The following is a 19,862-nucleotide window of genomic DNA, read 5'->3' as shown; positions in this document are numbered from 1 at the left end:
ATGCTGCAGAAAGACACACCTCACTACATATAGTCACAAATTCCAACAGCCTTTGCCCTGAGATGATCATTACCAGATCATAGTCCACTTCAAATTAGTGGAATGAATCACCACTTAGTATATCTATGTTTTAGCAAAATTTCAAATCTGATCAAGGTAATAACCTTAAAATTTAAATAAATGGGCAAGATTGAGCTGAAATTCATCTGATCAAAATGTTTAAGTCTGCCAAACTTTGAAAACATATTTCTAAGTACTTCTATTATACTGTGTATAATTTCTGTTAAAACAGAAAAACCTTGAGAGTACACAATGAGATTCTCAATTTCAGCCTCTGAGGACACTGACGGATGTGTACTGCAGACTTGGCCGGCCACTGCTAAGTCTGTCTGTGACAGCCACAGGGTAGGACTGTGGTCACACCGCACAGAGGAAAACGACCCCACTGCCCCACTGACCGGATCTGCGAGGCCTCCACTGGCAGTGAGACGCTGGTGGGCATGCTGAGGTTCCCTTGGGGCACTGCAGGGGGAATTGGTTTCTGGGGTCGACGAGGTCCACGCCGTCTCTTCTTCTTGTGTTTTTTGGTAAGTGCAGGGGGCTTCGTTTTTTTCCTAGGTTTCCTCTGTTGCTGGTGCTGAACTTTACGGGAGTTATCTCCTCTCAAGAAATTATCCTTTGAAATGAACAGAAGATTTCTTTCAAACCTACTCCACCCTTCACTCCCGATACGTCTGTGCACAACAAGGTGGTCAGAAGTTGGCGAGTCTCTATACGTTTCAAAACTAGAGGAAAGCTTACATTTTTACCCCAGAGCAATGAGGAGCGGGGATGCAGCTAAGCAGGTCCAGTGCCTGCCTGACATGCGCAGGGCCCTGAGGTGGGCCCCTCGCACCACTTGACCAGCTGTGGTGGTGCACGCCAGTAAGCCAGACACTTGGCAGGTGGTGGCAGGAGGGTCAGAAATTCAAGGTCAACACAAGACCCTGTTTGGGAAAGAAAAAGTTAAGTATTTGAAAGATCTGTTTTACCTAATTTAAATATTGTGTAATATTGAAACATCACATTATTACACTAATGATTTTTGTGTACAAGTTAAAATTGGGCTGAAGACAAGTCTCAGTGGTTAAGAGAATTGTCTGCTCTTCCAGAGGACGGGGGTCCCATGCCCAGCACCCACATGTCAGCTCGCAACTGTCCATAACTCCAGTCCCAAGGAACTTGACACCCTCTTCCAGCCTCTACAGGCATGAAGCACATATGTAGTCCACATACATACATGCAGGCAAAACATTCATACATATAAAAATAATTTTCTAAAAAAACTGATTATCTGGAAAAACTATCAAAAAATTTCTCTTAATTGTCTATATAATGCTAAAGCTATGCACAATAAATGTACAAAAAATTTAACTTAATTCACCTCTCTCTCTCTCTCTCTCTCTCTCTCTCACACACACACACACACACACACTCCATCCACTTAAAGACATTTTGAGGGTTAGGGGTGTAGTGTCATGGTGGAATGCTGTTTGGTATGCGCAAGCCGAGGTTTGATTTCCAGAAACGGCATCAAACACACAAGACACTAAGACAGTGCACGCTCTCCAGGAACTTCCCCTGGGAAACATCAAGGACACAAACACAACACACAGAAAGTGAACAACAGTACATCTTAAGAGACATGGATGGATGAGAGCATCATCTAGGCCAAAGAAAACGGCACAAACAAGAAAAGCGTACACCTAAACTGGGAAGCAGATGGGCTAGAGCACGTATGATTCCGAACATCTCAATTTTAAACTTGAATAGACAGTGGGACTCTCTTCCCATCCAGGAGTCACTTTTGAGGAGAAGGCACGACTGGCATGTTACAAGATGAGCCAGCCTGGTGGGCGTGTAGGGATGAACAGGTCAGGGTTCCCTTCAGAGGACCATTTCCACAGTCAATAAATTAAGTAAAAAGCAAAGGCTCTTCAAACTGAAAGTTTTCTTTTCTAAAGCTTATTCCATTATTTATCTGTGTGTACGCCTACACGAATGTATATGTACATGTGTGCGCAGGTATGTGCACATGCCAAGGTCAGAAGAGTATCGGATCTCTAGGAGCTGGTTCCAGGCATCTGGGAGGTGCCCAGCTTGTTCTGTGGGTGCAGAACTCCAGTCTTGTGACTGCAAAGTAAGTGCTCTTGGCCACTGAGCTACCTGCAGCCCTGAATTTGAATGAGTTGTGTTTTGCTGCTGGGAAGTGAACCCAAGGCTTCACACATGCTAAGCACCCTGAGTTACACCCTCAGCTCCAATAGAGAACTCTTTTTTGAAAGCTCCTTAGATGTGGCGACGTTAAAGGGAATATGGACCAAAAACACCTCTAGGGGGGTCTAGGTGGGTTGACTGTTTAATGACAATTACCATTAGTTCAGTGGTTGTCCATCCTTTTGAAATTGCAATTTGACCCTGGCCTACAAATCTGTTAGGCTGCACTTGAAAATATGCCGGGGTGCATGGCCCACATTCCTTCATTAACTGATACAAGAGAAGCTGCAAACTCAGGGGGGGAGTCAAGGGTTTATTCTGGCCTGCATACAGTTTGAGATGTGTGGGTTTCTAGGTGGGTTCTTAGGGAACCCACGGCACTGTAGAGTCCTCTAAGAAATGCCTACGGGCAGGCACACAGTAACAGAGAGGAAAACAAGGACGAAGCTGTACAAAAGCTGTGAGTGAAGAGGCAGGGAAGGGAGCTGCCAAGGAACCAGAAACTGACAACTCAGCTCACGCTCGGCCGCCAGTGTCCTTAACTCCATCATCTGAGACGGATTTGATCTTTGTGCCGCCCCAAAGTTTGCTTGAGCTCCTAACCCTCCGTGCGATGCTATCAGGAAACAGGGCCTTCAGTCACCAGAGGCCTCGGGAAACAGAATGACTGCTCACAGAAAAGTGACAGGAGAGGGGCTGGCTGGGCCCTCTGCAAACAGAAGCAAACCCCGCGGGGAGAAGCCAGAGGGCTTAGTGGGTGAAGGGTGTTGTGGAATATCACTTTAACTAGACAAAGATGTGTTACACTTGTTTTTTTTTTTTTTTTTTTTTTTTTTTGGTTTTTTTTTTTTTTTTTGAGACAGGGTTTCTCTGTGTAGCTTTGCGCCTTTCCTGGAGCTCACTTGGTAGCCCAGGCTGGCCTCGAACTCACAAAGATCCGCCTGCCTCTGCCTCCCAAGTGCTGGGATTAAAGGCGTGCGCCACCACGCCCGGCGTTGTGTTACACTTGTTAACTGCTACATTTGTTTAACGATGTAAAGATGTGTTGCTTTGCCTGCCGAAGGCAACTGATTGGTCCATTAAAAAGTTGAAGGGTCAATAGCTGGGCAGCAGAGGGACAGGCGGGGCTGGCGGGCAGAGAGAATAAGTAGGAGGAGGAGTTCAAGCTCTAGGAGGAGAGAGAGAAGGAGAGGGAGACACCCGGGGCCAGGCAGCCGCCAGCCAGCCAGACCCAGAATGAATAGGACACACAGAAGGAAAGAAAGGTAAAAAGCCCGGAGGCAATATGTGGATGCCGACAAAAAGGTTAAATTAAGTTATAAGAGCTAGTGGGACAAGCATCAGATAAAGTCGGGCATTCGTAACTAATAACAAATCTCCGTGTCATGATTTGGGAGCTGGTTGGTGGGCCAAGAGAAAGCCTGGTACAGAAAGGCACTTTCCCTAGGACCCACATGGTGGAAGCATCCACTTCTGCAAGTTGTCCCACGTGCCCACACACGCGCCCACACACGCGCCCACACAACCAAGCAAATAAAGAAATGAGAAGGAAAGAAGAGAGCGAATCCCACGGCATCCCAAGTCTCCACTCCCATCATTTATTCTTCCCACTCTGTCCTTGGAGTCGAAGCGTCTGCTAAGCGTGTGAGGTGAGTCTCTGTTGTTTGTAAGCCAGCCTTTCGCATTTAGTTCCTCTGCCGGCTACCTGAACTGAGACACTGGGTTCCAGAAACTCTAAGAGGCACATTTTGCTGCCTCTGCAGCTGAGGAGTGTTTTTATAACTGCTGCCATCTCAAGAGTTGCAGTCTGCCAGATGATGGTCACAGACGGCATGACCTACACACACATCAAACATGTTACAGTTCGTATTGTCACTGCGTGAATTACGTTATACACACTGTTGGTACAAGTTAGGCAAAAACAATAATAACCAAAGTGTTCCGGAAAGGCACAAAGAGCAGCAGGGTATAAAAGTGATGTTAGTGAAACAAATACTCATTAGTGAAGAATGAACCACAAGCTTTCTTCCCAAAGCAACACCCCAGGGGGAAAGGAAAACTAAGTACAAAATAGATTAAGTTGTATTCTAGTTTCAGAACAAAGATTTGCACGTCATATAATACAGCCAAGACTAGGAGGAAGATTAAAAATCTGTATCTAAAAAGGTCTTAAATAGGCTCTTTTGACAGTTATAAAACAAAAATTCCAACTTATCAAAATGCATTGTATCAAGCCCGGTGGTGGTGGTACACCCCTTTCAATCCCAGCACTCAGAAGGAAGAGCCAGGTGGATCTCTGTGAGTTCGAGGCCAGCCAGGTCTACAGAGCAAGATCCAGGACAGACACCAAAACTACAGAGAAACCCTGTCTCGAAAACAAACTAACAAACAAAAGACATTGTATCTATGACTAGAAACATTTTCTTCCTGATAATATATAAGACAGTGTTTGAAGAGTTGATGGCACTCTTCATTCTGTGAACCCTGGAGCAGCTCTTACTAAACAGCTTAGAAGCTGTAGACAGTAGTGAGTGGAGACCAACACTATTAGCATCATATTCAATGATCACAAGACAAGGAAAGCACAAAATCAAGAATTCTGAAAGGAATACTTCATGGAAACGTAATTGTAGACTTGGTTTGTTGTAGTTTTTGTTTGTTTGGTTTGATTTTTTGAGACAGGGTTTTTCTGTGTAGCCCTGGCTGTCTTGGAACTAGCTCTGTAGCTCAGGCTGGCCTGGAACTCAAAGATATCCACCTTCCTCTGCCTCCTGAGGGCTGGGATTAAAGGTGTGTGCCAGCACTGCCCGGCATAAGTATAGACTCTTAACTCACAGATTTACTTTTTAAACCAGTGCTGAAGATATGGCAGAGTGTTTGCTGATACAGGGGCCCAGGCATGGTGTGTGCCTGCCATCACAGAACTTAGGAGGTGGAGGCTGGAAGACCAAAACTTTATTGTCATCCTCAGCCACATGCCAAGATCAAGGCTAGCCTGGGATACAGAAGATACTATCTCAAACCTCCACCACCAGCCAAAAAAAAAAAAAAAAAAAAAAAAAAGCCCACGTGGGAATGATGTCAAATAAAAGAGCTGGGTCCTACCCTGCTATGAAAGCTGCAGGGCCGCATCAACAAGGATCTATGGAATCATCAACCAAGGTCCACAAGACGGTTCAAACGCACACAGAGGCCTAGGGAAATGGCCTGCTTGGTATTGCACTGCTCAAGCATGAGGACCTGAGTTCAGATTGCCAGCACCCCATACAGAGCTGGGCCCAGCACCAGGCTTCTACAATCCCAGCACTAGGGAGGCAGAGACACGCTCGTCTCCAGAGCTGGCCAGGCAGCCAGTTAAGCCAATCAGTGAGCTCAGGGCTCAGTAAGAGAAGCTGTCTCAAAAAACAAGGCAAGAAGAACTGGCAGACACCCAACGTCAATCTGGCATCTAGGTGTGCAGGTGCACACATACAAACAGGTACACACACACACACAAAAGCATCAGGAACTAGGGTGCGGTGGCTCTCATACTTATAATCTTAGTACTCAGGTGGCTGGGGCACGTAACTCATGAGTTCAAGACTGGCTTGAGTTCAGAGTGAGACCCTGACTCAAAGAAATGAAGAAACACACAGACAGACAGACAGACAGACAGACAGACACACACACACACACACACACACACACACACACACACACGAGAGCATCCTTCATTCACATAAAGCCTGAATAAACTAAGAAAAAGTGTGCACACTTTAAATATATCTTAATTAAATAGGAAAATGAATTCAACACTTCTACATGAAGTTTAGTATTCAAATTTTTCAAACCATGATGCTAACAAGGAACTAAACACAAAACAAGTTCTTGGTAAAGCCAGTATGGTACCACGGGGACAGACTAGGAAGGTGGCTTCTCCACCTAACTGTACCTTTAGCTAGTGACAAAGCCAGAACCACCAACCAGCCTCCCAGTCCATGGTACTGGGGCACCCATGGAACTGCAGTGTGCTCAGGACATGAGGCACTTCCTCGGCCTTGGGGTACAGCAGGCACCCGGCACAGTATCTTACACTATCTGCTGGATGGGTGGAAACAAGCTAATCCAACTCGGAGGGTTTGCTTTCTGTTTTCCATTCTGGCCTCAACCCAGAATCTTGTTCATGACAGGCAAGTATGCAACTACTAAGCTAACTTCGCACAAAACAAACCCATTGTAAACAGTTACATAATTCAAATATTTGACTAACCAAATGTGTCTCTTCTCCAAATTATTCCATGTTAATTAGGATTCATGATGCCAGCATTAACAAAAGCAATGATTAAGTTCAATAAAATTATAGAAAAGCTTGGTATTTTGCCTGAATTTATTAAATATCCAGATCATTCCCAGAACTGCATATAAAAAAGCAGAACTGAGCTTGAAAAATCTGCTGTGTATCAGAAAATGTGTCTTTATTATGTGTGTGTGTGAGAAACAGAGAATACGGGCAGGTGATTTTAAAAAGGATCTTACCTACGTAATTACAGGTTTAGTATTTTTCATCTGAAACACTGAGGGCGCACAGATGTTTTATGTTTTTTAATATTGGCATGGAATTTGCATGTGGGAATTCCTTGCTCCAGGAATCTCCAAACCAAACTCTGGAAGGCTCCGAAACCTGTACTTTTTGGGTGTCATATGTCATCTTAGAACCTTATAGATTCGGGAGTTCTGGACTAGAAACATTCAAACTTGACTAAATATTTCCTCAAACAGTGGGGGTTTGGTTTTGTTATAAAAAGGGTCTCAAATTCAAAAGGTCAACACAACATTTTGAAATTTTTTAGTCAATGGTAACACAAATCACTGTTTTAAGAAGTTGTAGGTTTTCAACACTGTACACAAACTCCTTTGTCACAAATAAATATCTATGCTTCTACAAAAACAAACAATTAATAAATGGGACTTCTTGAAACTGAAAAAGGAAATATTCCAGCAGGACAGGGGAGTGACTGACAGCTGATGACTTCTGGGGTTGGTCGGTTCTCTTTACGGGTGTGGCCCTCCCTAGGTTGACCACGCTCCGGTGGGTGGCCCGACACCGTGCGTATATAGGCAGCACAAACGGGCCTCCGTGGATGTCTGGGAATTCAAAGTCAGCATGGTCTATACAGTGAGTTCTGCGGCGGCAGCCTGTCTCAAAACCAAACCAAACCAAACCAAACCACCACACACGAAGTTGGGAAGTGGTGAGGGGTGGATCTGGGAGGAGTTGGAGGGAGGGATGGTGGGTGAATATGTCACAATACCTTTTATGCACATGTGAAATTCCCAAAAAATAATAAAACATTTTAAAAGAGAAAAATAAAATAAAATCACTGTTTTTATAGTACTTCCTTAATTGCTTTCGTTTCCCAGCAGGAATAGGCATCAACGGGCTGAGAGCCGCGACGGCAGAACTCACCATTTTTTTGGCATGTTCTTCACACAGGGGCGTCTGGTGTGTGATGTCAAACACTGGTACAGGGCACTGCTGTCCATCTGCAAACTTGGCCGTACAGCTGGAGAACAGCTGCTGAGAGCCGTTCAAGAGGATGTCTGGGGTTGGCAGTCAAGGAGAAAGCACACTGGGACCGTTTAACTCTTCGGTGTCCGGATAACGGCTGCTACTTCCCTTACCTGTGTTTTATTAGCAAGAACTGTACTGTCTATAAAGTTAACGCAGCCATCCAACTGCTAACAGGGAAAATGACAATAGCGACGATATCATCATTATTCACTAACTGACACCTCTGAAGGAGTCTACTCAGCTAGCAGGCTCTCAGGCATGGCTCCTTTATGGCCACTCTGAACTTATTTCTGTAATTTGAATAAACAAGATCATTTTCTTGTTAACAGGCTCCTAGAATTCCCACTAAAAACATTGTTCTGAAACCAGCACTTAATTTTTCTAGGTATTTTATTTCATCTATGTGTGAGTGTTTGGCCTGAATGTCTATATGTCAATCCCAAAATAGGAATGGACAGTTGTAAGCTACCATGTGGGCTCTGGGAACTGAAATCAGGTCCTTTGGAAGAGTAAGTAATAAGTGCTCTTAACTGATAAGCCATCTCTCCAGCCCCCAAAACCAGCATTTAAAAAGAAAACTTTTTCCTAGGATACTCACCAAGGAAAATTAGAATTTAAATTAAAATAAAAAAAACAAAACAAAACAAAAAAACCACCTGTTCAAGGTTGACTGCCAGGATCCAAATCAAACTCACAAATTAATTTAAAATCAAAGCCCTATTGAAAACTGGAATGTCTACGGCCTTTTGTTTTGTTTCATTTTGTTTCTTAGACAAGGTCTTGCAATGTAGCCTAAGCTAAGCCTTAAACTCATGACTGTAGAGGAAGACTACCTCGGAACACCACCACCACCACCACCCCAAAATAAGAAAGAAAAGAGAAAAGAAACAAAAGAAAGGTCCATCCTCTATCACAAGCTCTAGTTTCTGAGCTGAGGGCAGGGCTTGTTAGCAGGTCATGTTAGAAGCATATATGAGGCCCTCCATTCAATTTCCAGTACCACACAAATAAAAATAAATAAATAAAAAGATTTATTTTCTGTTTAGAAAGTCCATTTGTGTTTCCCTTTGGCTTATACTTATTATATATAAACTGCTACAGAAGAGCCTGTGGAGACACAATTTAAAGGAGAGAAAGGGGGCACACACTGAGCCTGAGGGGACATGATGAGACATTGTTTCTAAGGAGGAAGGAAGGAAAGAGAAGCACACCCATCCGGGGACACCACTGCAGATGAGTAATCCCAGTATCTGGGCGGTTGAATCAAGTTTCAGGCTAGCCAGGTTACGTAGTGACATAGCCAGGCTATAACCTAATTCACGATATCTCAGATACATAAGTACCAAACGAAGATTGTAAACTAGAGTACCGCTAAGAGGAAATATTTTTAGCTGGATGTGTTGACACAAGCCTGTAACCTCGGCACTCGGGAGGTTGAGGAAAGACCACCACAAGTTCACCAGCAGCCGGGGCTATATAGCAAGACCCTGTCTGAAGAAAACAAAAGTATTTTAAATGCTACTCAGTTTAAAATATTTAATAAAAATGAGGGTTTGGGCCTAGTGAGATGGCTCAGTGGGTAAGGCTTTCTCTGCCAGCCTGCCGACCGCAGTTCAAGCCACAGAACACACAGAAAGAAAGGTAAGAAGAAAGAAATAACTTCACACTGGGAGTTCAAGGGCAACTGGCTACTAAAACCCTGCCTCCAAATAAATAAATAAAACAAAAAATAGAGTGCCAGGTGCACGCCCTTAATCCCAGCACTTGGGAGGCAGAGGCAGGTAGATCCTCAGTTTGAGGTGGCCTGGTCTACAGAGTGAGTTCCAAGACAGCCAGGGCTACACAGAAAAACCTTGTCTCGAAAAACAAACAACAAAAGAAGTGATTTGATTTTCCATCAATAATCATTATAGTTAGAGGCTGCAAGCACCTCAAGGACCAGCATTCCATTTTAATAAATACTTCGCTGGCGTGGTGGCGCACGTCTTTAATCCCAGCACTTGGGAGGCAGAGCCAGATGGATCTCTCTGAGTTCAAGGCCAGCCTGGCCTACAGAATGAGATCCAGGACAGGCACCAAAACTACATAGAAAAACCCTGTCTCGAAAAACCAAAAAAAAAAAAAAAAAAAAAAAAAAAGAAAAAGAAAAAGAAAGGAAAAACTTCAAGAGCAGCCATTAGCAGAACCTGCTTAGCCGCTCTGGGCAGAAGTCAGCGCCCTCAGCTCTGGCACAGGTCCCAGTCCCCCCCACCCTCTGTGAGACAACCAAAGAGCACACGCTGATGCACCCGTGAGCCTCTCCTTCCAAACTCAGTGTAGTGAAAGTGAAGTACAGACAAGTTTAAAAAGCAAGCTCGATGACAGAGCCAGAGAATAACTCAGGACTCTGAAAGTTAGAACCTATGTAAACATTAGTCCAAACACGGAATAGTTTTTATTTCACAAGTTTCTTTTTGCCCCCCAGATATGGTAGTGATGTCACCTGGAGTCTCAGCAGTGAGGGCACTGAGGCAGGAGACTCAAGAGTTTGAGACCAACCTCAACTCTACAGTGAAACTCTATCTCAAAAAGAAGCGTGCCAGGGAGCGCTCACTTGACTTGAAAATGAAGCACAGTGGGAGAGCGGCTGCCTAGCATGTGGCGGACCCAGGGGGTAAAGGCACACAGCACACAGCCCCAGGGCTGGAGCGATGGCTCAGCGGTTAGGAGCACTGGCTGATCTTCCAGAAGAACTGGGTTCAATTCCCAGCACCCACATGGTCTGACACACAGCCTCAGGCCAGGGGGTAGTGGTGCATGCCTTTAATGCGGGGGAGGAGGAAGGGTTAGGCAGGGGGATCTCTGTGAGTTCCAAACCAGCCTGGGCTACGAGTGAGTTCAAAAACAAAACTTTTTTTAAAGCAGCCAGCCCCAAAGGAGTTAGTACCGCCAATGCCTGCTTGATGTGGTTATAAAGGATACGCTGGAAACAATGTCTGGTGAAAGGAAGGGCCTTGTTGGAGCACTGCTCGCCCTTCACTGTTCCGCTGCACGCAGCTGGCTCCACCTCCTTCAACTTGGTCTGGTTGAAGCTAAAGAAGGAAAAATGCAAAATTCATTGGAAGTGTTCTAACAACCCAGCGTAATTTTTGTTCTTTTGAACGTTAATCTGTCGTCTTATTTCTATGTGTGTGCATGCACAAGTACAAGCCACAGCAAACCCATGGAGGCCACAGGCCAACTCCAGGGAGTCGGTTCCCTCTTTTCCCCCACGTAGCTTCTGAGGATCAAAGGCAGGTCAGTAGGCTGGATAGCGAGTGCTTTTCTTTACCCACTGCCCATTTCCTTTGGCCCCAGGATAAATATTCAACACTGTGTTTCTGCAACACCCACATTGTAACTATCTTTACTATGCACAATCATTAAAAACACAAGTATGAATTAAAGCAAGCATTACCAAATGGGTTATTTACCTGAACTACTAACATTCAGGGCAAACAGCTACATCACAGTGGTTCTCAAATACATCTATCTGTTTGTTTTGATCTTGTTTTCTGAGACAGGGTCTCCCTGTGTAGCATACGCTGGCTTTCTGCCTTTGTATCTGAGAGCTGGGATTGTATATGTGAACCTAGACACTCTCCCTTGGGTTTGTGGCTTGTTGTCGTTGTTTGTTTTGTTTTCTTTGGAGACAAGGTCTCTTTGTGGAGCTCAGGCTAACCTAGAAGGCACTATACAGCAGCCTGCTCTCAAACTCACAGCAATGCTGCTTCAAATTCCCCAGAGCATAAAAACCACATCACAGGCATAAGCCACTATGCCCAGCTTTGTTGTTGTTAAGTGATGAAGACAGACCTTCTTCACTACGTGACATCTTACACAGATTCTCCTAAGCCTCATGGACTTCTCACTTCTAAAGCAGAGACACCTTAAGCACCTTGAGCTGGCAGGGCTGACATGAGTAGAGAGATGAGACACACCTATACCACCCGTGGAGACCAGGGGGTACACAGTACTCCCTAAGGTGGTTTTCAGTCTACTGTTATCATGACCATTTGGCCATCTAGTGCCAATGCACAGTAAGTCTAAAGACACCTGAGCGCATACCTGGAAAAGGGACCGTGAACATGAGGAAATGGTTACGCTATATATACATCCTTCAAAATGTGCTCAATTTGAACATATGTATAAAAGCTTGCTACATTTTGCAACTCCATGCTTCATTATTTAAATGCTATATTTTGATCAAATCACTTGGCATATGAGTAGTGTAACCTATATTTTATCAGTAGGCGACGTCTACAATCGGTCCTAGGTTCAGTCACCAGCATGGCATAAGCCAGGCACTATGGTGTAAGCCCACAATAGTAGCACTTGCAAGGTGCTGGGAGCAGGACTGGGAGTGCAGGAGCAGCCTTGGCTGTGAGACTCTCAAAATCAAAGCAAGGATTTTAAGGACCAGCAAGATGGCTCGGTAGGTAAAAGTATTTGCCCCAAATCTTCAATCTTGAGTTCGATCCCCAAAACACACATGGTAAAAGGAGAGAACTGGCACCTGCAATTTACACACACACACACACACACACACACACACACAATTTAAAAACAGAAAAAAACCTAATAAAGGTAGAAAAGCAGATCACTGGAATATTAAATATTTTGCTGGGACAGGTGGCATGGGCCTTTAATCCCAGCATTCAGGAGGCAGAGGCAGGCGATTCGCTGTAAACTGATGGCAGCCTGCTCTGCAATTCCAGGCCAGCCAGAGCCTGTCTCAAAGCAAACAAACAAACAAGAAGACTAGTCCATTTCCTTCTTTGTTGGTGGTGCTGGGTTTGGCGCTAACACCACATGCACGTAGACAAACCCTCGGTGACTGAACCACACCTTCAGCTCATAGTCACAGTATTTCTACACTGCTCCTAAAAAGATGTTTACACTATTAACTTTAGCCTCTAAAAACAATGCATAATTTTTTCATAAGGAAATCTGTATTGTATTAGCAGATAAGCCCCAAACTGCTTGGTCTAAATGTTTATACCACATGGTACTCAATATAAAACAGATAATTTCTCTGAACACTTTAATAATCTACTAAGCTATCTACCGGGCCTCATGTACAATATATATCCTTGTTTCTTCCTTTCTTTTTTGAGGTCTCATGTAGCTGAGGCTGGTTTTAAGTTCAAGTTCACTAAGTAGCTAAGAATGACCATGAATTCCCGACCTACTTCCTAAATTCTAGGATTACAAGCTTCTGTCCATCTTTCTCTGTATGTCTGTCTGTCTCTGTATGTGTGTGCGTGCACACACACAAATGTACCCGATGCAGGAGGGAGCATGTCACGGCACATGCATGGAGATCAGAGGACAGTCTGGGAAGTGGTTTCTATGAATTGAACTCAGCCGTCAGGCTTGCAAAGCAATGGCTTCCCCTGCTGGGCCATCTCACTGGCCCTAGTTCATTTTTAATGTCACTTTATGGTCCAGTTTACCAATCTCTCTCATAAACCCAGTCAGAATTTCATTATCTCTACAGATAAGTTATAACTATGTTATTAAATAATGATACCATCGAAATGGCCCTGGAAAAAACGAAGAGAATTACTAATGTTTCATTAATCATGGGTGACATGATCAGTGACAAATGACACCAATCAGTCTGAAAGCTGTTTACTTTGTTTTGTTCACCGATACTGGGAATTGAACTTAGAACCTCATGCATCCTGGTCAAGTACTCAACCACTGTGCCACATCCCCCAGCAGTCCAACTTGGTATTTTATAATTTGGTAAGACTTATCATTAATTTAAAAAAAAAATCACTAAAGTTGTTTTGGAAAGTGTTCTGAAAATTAGTGCACTGTTATTTATACCTGGATTAAACCAAAAAGCAAAAGTCATAAATACAGTTTTTCACATTACCAAATTGCTTCAAACTCAATTCACAGACCGCGCCCACATCTCTGACAAGATTACTATCAAGTATTAGAACTGAGGTATACAATGCCCATGTGCACAAATGCTTTCTGCTGGAGACACAATTTCCCTGATACTGTACAGGCAACAGCTTTCTCGTAGTGTCGGACACCATTAGTTTGCAAACTCTTGAGCTGAGGAAACAGTCTGAATGGATAGAGAAGAGACCTCTGCATGTTAAATTCTGTTCATCCGTTCATCACTTGGAGCTCCCAGGACTAAATACACCTTGCTTCTGCATCTATAGAAATGACTGTCTAGAACCGGAGACTTAATTAAGACTATATAAACTAATACTTTTCAATATCCAAGTCTAATCAGTGACATATTTTCTGTATATTAACTTACTCTTTTCTACATCTATGCACTTAAAGTTATTATCACCCTAAATTATAAAAACTAAAAAGAATAAAACTTTCTAGTTAGCTATTCTAAATTTGAGAAGCAGCTCCCTAGGTGGGCAGCAGGGACACATGCTAATAACTGAAGCACTTGGAGGCCGACAGTTTACTATAAGCTTAAAGCCAGCCTGATCTACATATGAAGTTCCAAGCCAGGCAAGGTTACATGACAAGACTGTCTCGTGACAAAAGGAAAAAAAAAAAGACATTTCTTTAAAGTGAGATGTTTAAGAAATTTTTTACTCAATTCAATGCTTTAAATGTGCATTTCAGGTAAAACTAAAAGTTATAACCACAATAAATACATAGATTTCAGAATTATGTATAAATAAGATTAGAAAATTTAACTTAAGGGTTTTTGTTGTTGTTGTTGTTATAAATAAACTTTTGTTTGTTTGTTTTTTGAGATAGGGTTTCTCTGTGTAGCCCTGGCTGTCCTGGGACTCACTCTGTAGATCAGGCTGGCCTCAAACTCTGAGATCCACCTGCTTCTCCCTCCCAAATGTTGGGATTAAAGGCGTGTGCCACCATGGCCTGGATTAAAAACTATTCTTAAAAAATATATAGCTGAATTATTATTAAAATTTCTTCATCAAAACAGCATAAAACTGATTTCTATTATGCAGATTTTTATTTAACAAATTGTGCAAATACTATAAAACCACATTTTCAAATGAACCTTTAAGAATGTAGGGCAATGCCATGATATACTTTTTAAGAGGAAAAACTGGTCACAGATCTGTTTTGTGTGGTTTTTCTTTTGTTTGTTTATGATGTGGTCTTACTCTCCTGTAGCTGAGGCTGGACTTGAACTCATGACCTTCTTGTCTCAGCCTATACAGTGTTGGTATTCCAGGGTATGACACCAGACTAGACTGACAAATAACTTTTCAACAATACAGGTCAATTTTATCTTAACTATATAAAACAGAGATAGTCTAAGGGCGGATTTCTGTATTATGCAGTCACTAAAAATCCAGGAAAAACAGTACTTAGGAGACTGAGAAAGAGGAGCACAAATTCAAGACCAGCCTAAGTGTATAGTGAAAACGTGTCTCAATAAACAAACAAACAAAAGAACAAAAAGAAATGTAAACAACTGTGTGAACACATAAGATAATATACACATTAAAAGAAAGCATATAAAAAGAAAAGTCATAACTAACACAAATAAAAATATATTTTTATTATAAAATGAAAATACTGTTTACCTTTATGGTAAAAAAATATATAACTTTTTAAAAACTGTAATTCTGTCTTTAAATAACAGAACTTTTTTTAATTTTTCCAGACAAGGTTTCTCTGTGTAGCTTTGCGCCTTTCCTGGATCTCACTCTGTAGACCAGGCTGGCCTTGAACTCACAGAGATCTGCCTGCCTCTGCCTCCGGAGTGCTGGGATTAAAGGCGTGTGCCACCACTGCCCGGCCATAAATAACAAAACTTTTTAAATGTTCAATCTTGTTTTGTTTTTAAGACAGCCAATGTTCTCAGCCAGTTGAACCGGTGTCTGCTACGTCCCAGCACTCAGGAGGATCCAGGGTGTGAGGCCAGACTGGATACACCGGCTCACAAAGAGCACCAGCAAGAGAAATAACATTCTCAAATCCCTTCAATGAATAAATTCTAATGAACTAGGGGGTGAAAGAACCAGCAAATGCTTCCATCTCAGTCAGGTCAGGGCAGTGTTAGCCACCACCCAGGCAGTGTTCCTTCTCAACAACAAAACCAAATGCAGTTCACCTCACACAATGCCTAACCTATCTCTCAAAGGTTATACAGAGCAAAGCAGAAGGAGACAAGGCCTGAGAACGTGGCCTTGCCTGTGTGGCTCTAACCTGGCTCGACTGCACGCAGCTCTCCGCAGTTCCTGGATCAACTGGCCAGTGCATTCAGGCTCTTTACTGGCTGCCTGCAGCAGCGCTTTCCTAAAAGTATGCCGGCATTTCTTTTGTCGAGACTCTGCCCGCTCCAGGCGGCAGAGGTGCTTGTATTTCTGCTGAAAGTAAGTGCAAAGTTGGGTCACCCTGGAGCTCCTGCTCCCCACGTCATCGTTGTCCGACCTGGAAAGTGCAGGGAGAAGGGCGGAAACTGATTACATGGGAAGTTCATACGAGAAAGGGGAAGTGAAAAGGAGTGAGGGCTGGGGAATGCACAGGCTTAAAACTTCTGTGGCACTGGAACACAAACTCAATAAACCCGGAGAGATTCCAGGAGCCCCGAAAACAAGTCCACAATTTCAGCCGGCACCAGGGCGGGGCAGCTGCTCATCTCAGTGAGACTTCAGCAGGCACAGCGGCACCAGGGCAGGACATGAAGGACAAGCATTTCTTTACCTTGGCTCACTTCAAGGATACAGACATCGTACCTTCATCAGAAACACAGCAGTCACCTCTAACAACACAAAGAGCCTTTTACACATTTTGGTTCAAATCGCCTTTTCTCCTCAGAGTGTGTGTGGTGTAGGAACCCTGGAACTACCATTGCAGCTACAGAAGCATCTGAACTGCTTTCACAGGCCAGCGTTACACAGTTTCCTACCACGCTAATGTGACTGACTGCCGATTCCAATTCAAGTGTTTCCTGGAAAGGAGGCTGAGGCAGGTGGATCTCTGTGAGTTTGAGGCCAGCCTGGGCTACAGCGTGAGATCCAGGACATCCAGGGCTATGTAGAGATTCCCTGTCTCAACAAACAAACAAACCAAATGGGTAACAAGGGGCTAGAGAGAGAGCTCGGTGGGAAAGAACATTCGCTGCACAACCATAAGGACCTGAGTTTGGATCCCAGAACCAAAGGGAAAGGGAAAGAGTGGGGAGCTGGAGAGACGGCGGCTCATGGGTAGGAGGACTCGTTCTTGCAGAGTCCCTGGTTTTCATTCCCAGTACCGCACGGTGGCTCTCACCCAGCCCCAGCCCCAGCTGCAGCACACCTCAGGCCTATTCTTACCTCGTTGGGTACCAGGTGTGTATACGGTGGACACAGATACACACATGCAGGCAAAACACTCAAACAACACAGGAAAGGAATCTTAAAATACACGGTGTGTGGTGCACACACCTGTAACCTAATGCGTGTACACAGGGACTGCTGGGACTTGTGGACACCAGCCCTGCCCCAGGCTCTCCAAAGGAACAAGGCAGAGAGGTAGAGCAGTACGCCCAGTATCATCCTCTGGCCCCCACCAGGGAGACCGAGGCGCGCGCACACTTGTACGTACGCACGCACATACTCCACTAAAGCTGGGCAAGTAGTAAGATAGTTATCCGTTAAAAGGAGGAAAGTGAAAACCAGAGAACCGGGGCCGTGTGGCCTTCGAGGCAGCCTGGAGTGTGAGCTGTTCCACAGAGGAAGAAGCCGAGGAAGGCTCTGAGTCTCAGACCACAAAGAGCATCGGAACAACTCTGCGAGAACCAAAGGCAGAGACAGAATGCACACGGCTTCCAACCAAGGGCAGTCAAGCCCACAGCCCTGAGGGTCAGTTCAGGCCGTCTTGGGAATTAAACCAGAAATCGCTCCCACCCCATCCGTTCCTCGTTTCTCACACACTGGGCAGAGCATTCATTCAGGCTAATGAGCATTTGCAGAATTAACCCCAACCCTCTGCAGTCAAGTTCCTGGACCTGAGGCGTGACTGAGAGGGGCCGTAACTAACGACGCTGAGCCTCACAGCCCTCCTGCGTTCCAGCTCAGAGAGCACCCGAGATGCAAGGAAGCAGTCCTGAAGGGCAGGACGCGGAACGGACTGGGCAGAACCTCCCTCCGGCATGACAACACTCTCTAGAGGCTGAGGCAGCAACCGTATGGCGGAAGAGCAAACCAAGGGCAGAAATGGATGCACGTGCGAGTGCCACTTATTGACACCCCAATATCCAGCTGCAAATATCTACGTGAAAATAAAGCTTTGGACTCTCATTCGCTTCCATGTGGTCTCAGTTTATAATCAGTCCCTACTGAATCATTTTCTACTTCCTGTTGTACTATCTATCATATTTTCAGTCCTACAAATTCAAAAACCAAAAGAGAAACTGGATGTCCATCCAAGGAGGCTGTGAACTTCTAGAGGTGGATCTGACGCACAATGTCCAGCCACGTATATCCACATAAGACCTGAGAAAGCTTTAAAAAAAAGGGTTCTAAACACACAAAAATGGAGCCAAACACGGCTTCCTCCTCCTGTGTCTCCCGTGCTGGCCATGGTAGAGACACGTCTCTGGCGGCTGTCTGCGTGCCTGAGCTGCCAGTGCGCCATGAACTGAGCCACGCGGCAGGTTTAAGGTTTTGCTCATACAAACAGAAAAAGTTAAAGATACACAGTGAAGCAGGTTCAGATGGAAAAAAACCTCTACACAGGTTACAGTGTGTCTAATAATGTGTGTAGGCTTAAGGGGAAAAAATGGATATAGATAATCATAGAAAAAATAGTTTAAAAATAATAAGTTAACTCTTTAAAGAGAGAGTGTAAAGTAATTAAAAAAAATAAGCCACATAAGGACAGAAATACACAGGGAGTCTGGATCCTGTATGGTGTCTTGTTAACTCTGAATTTTTTAAATGCTAATGTACAAAAAACAATAGCTCCTGAGAGACACTGGATTTTGGAAACTGCTAAATTAAACCAACCTCTATATTTTTAAAATGTCTTAACTTCAAAATGGAAGTTGGACCATGTGTTGCATTGGGAGAGGAGGTTATGCTTTTGATGCCATAAGAAACAACAGGCTGTGTATTCCTTCCAGATTAATAGAGATCAGATTTGACCAGGGGAGACCTCCTGGGTATCAGCTACAGACAAGGGGGAGGAAGCCAAGAAAGACTACAGGACAGGTGACGTGTAAGCTGAGGGAACAGCTCTGAGATGAGATGAGACATGATTAATCTTGTTGGCTACAGAGTCCTCATGACTTATTATTACATGCCATCTTTTCATATGGATGGGTAGAGATTTATATTACAGTTTGGTTATACAGTTCAAATGGACTTATAAAGCTGACAGATGCCTTTTACCTGCTCAAACAGAAAACAGAAAATCATCTTTAGCTGACTGGTGCACACTGCACATTCCATACTGTGTTAATGCAGATATGCGTGTTACCTTTGAAAGTTGATGTGTTTTCAGAGCAAGAGGACCAGACACCAATGAAGGGACAGTGTCAGATATCAAATGAGCTGGCCTCTACTCTGTTGGATATTTATGTAAACCCCAAGTGTTTAAATAAATGACTAGCTCAGGCCATGAGCAATATTTTCTGGCCCCACCAACTTGGCTTGCTCACAGCGCACCGACTGAACTCTTTTCTTTATATTGCCAAAGCAGTCACTAAAAGAAACTTTTCTTTAGTACTTATTACTAAATAGTTGAACACTTAGTATCTACAGAGCCTTGACAAATGCCTCCTTTATAAAGCACACTGGGAAAGCTTACGTGTGTCTTTCATATCTGAGGGTTTCTCGGATGGACCATGCGACCTGATATGGCGAGGCCTGATCTGAGTCCTCCAGCTCTTCTCCGCTCTCTTCAGACCAGTCCAACCCTGCAGCAGACAGTGGGAATGACAGGTTAGACAAAAAATAATTTACTTGAGATTTGCACTGAGACTCGGGAGACAGCTCATCAGTAACAAGGCACTCACTCACTGCCAAGCCTGACTACCTGAGTTCGAGCCCAGGGCCCCACATGGCAGATTAGCACCAACTTCCGC

The 19,862-nt window shown here is 44.1% G+C and overlaps 1 protein-coding gene across 5 annotated transcripts in view; it reads right to left on the bottom strand.

Annotated features, from left to right (window-relative positions):
- Positions 1 to 19,862, bottom strand: part of Ino80d (INO80 complex subunit D) — a 73,242-nt gene that overhangs the window by 13,733 nt on the left and 39,647 nt on the right. For all 5 annotated transcript variants that reach the window (XM_028891322.2, XM_028891317.2, XM_037210349.1 and 2 more), the window contains exons 6-10: positions 19,586 to 19,694; positions 16,001 to 16,225; positions 10,769 to 10,878; positions 7,703 to 7,836; positions 459 to 676 (exon numbers count right to left, since the gene is read on the bottom strand). In XM_028891322.2, the coding sequence (XP_028747155.1) occupies positions 459 to 676; positions 7,703 to 7,836; positions 10,769 to 10,878; positions 16,001 to 16,225; positions 19,586 to 19,694 (796 nt within the window). The remainder of the gene's footprint in view (positions 1 to 458; positions 677 to 7,702; positions 7,837 to 10,768; positions 10,879 to 16,000; positions 16,226 to 19,585; positions 19,695 to 19,862) is intronic.

Source organism: Peromyscus leucopus, chromosome 13 (genome assembly GCF_004664715.2).
Source record: "Peromyscus leucopus breed LL Stock chromosome 13, UCI_PerLeu_2.1, whole genome shotgun sequence".
In the NCBI taxonomy this organism is placed as follows: Eukaryota; Metazoa; Chordata; class Mammalia; order Rodentia; family Cricetidae; genus Peromyscus; species Peromyscus leucopus.
This window is presented reverse-complemented; position numbering and strand designations above follow the sequence as displayed.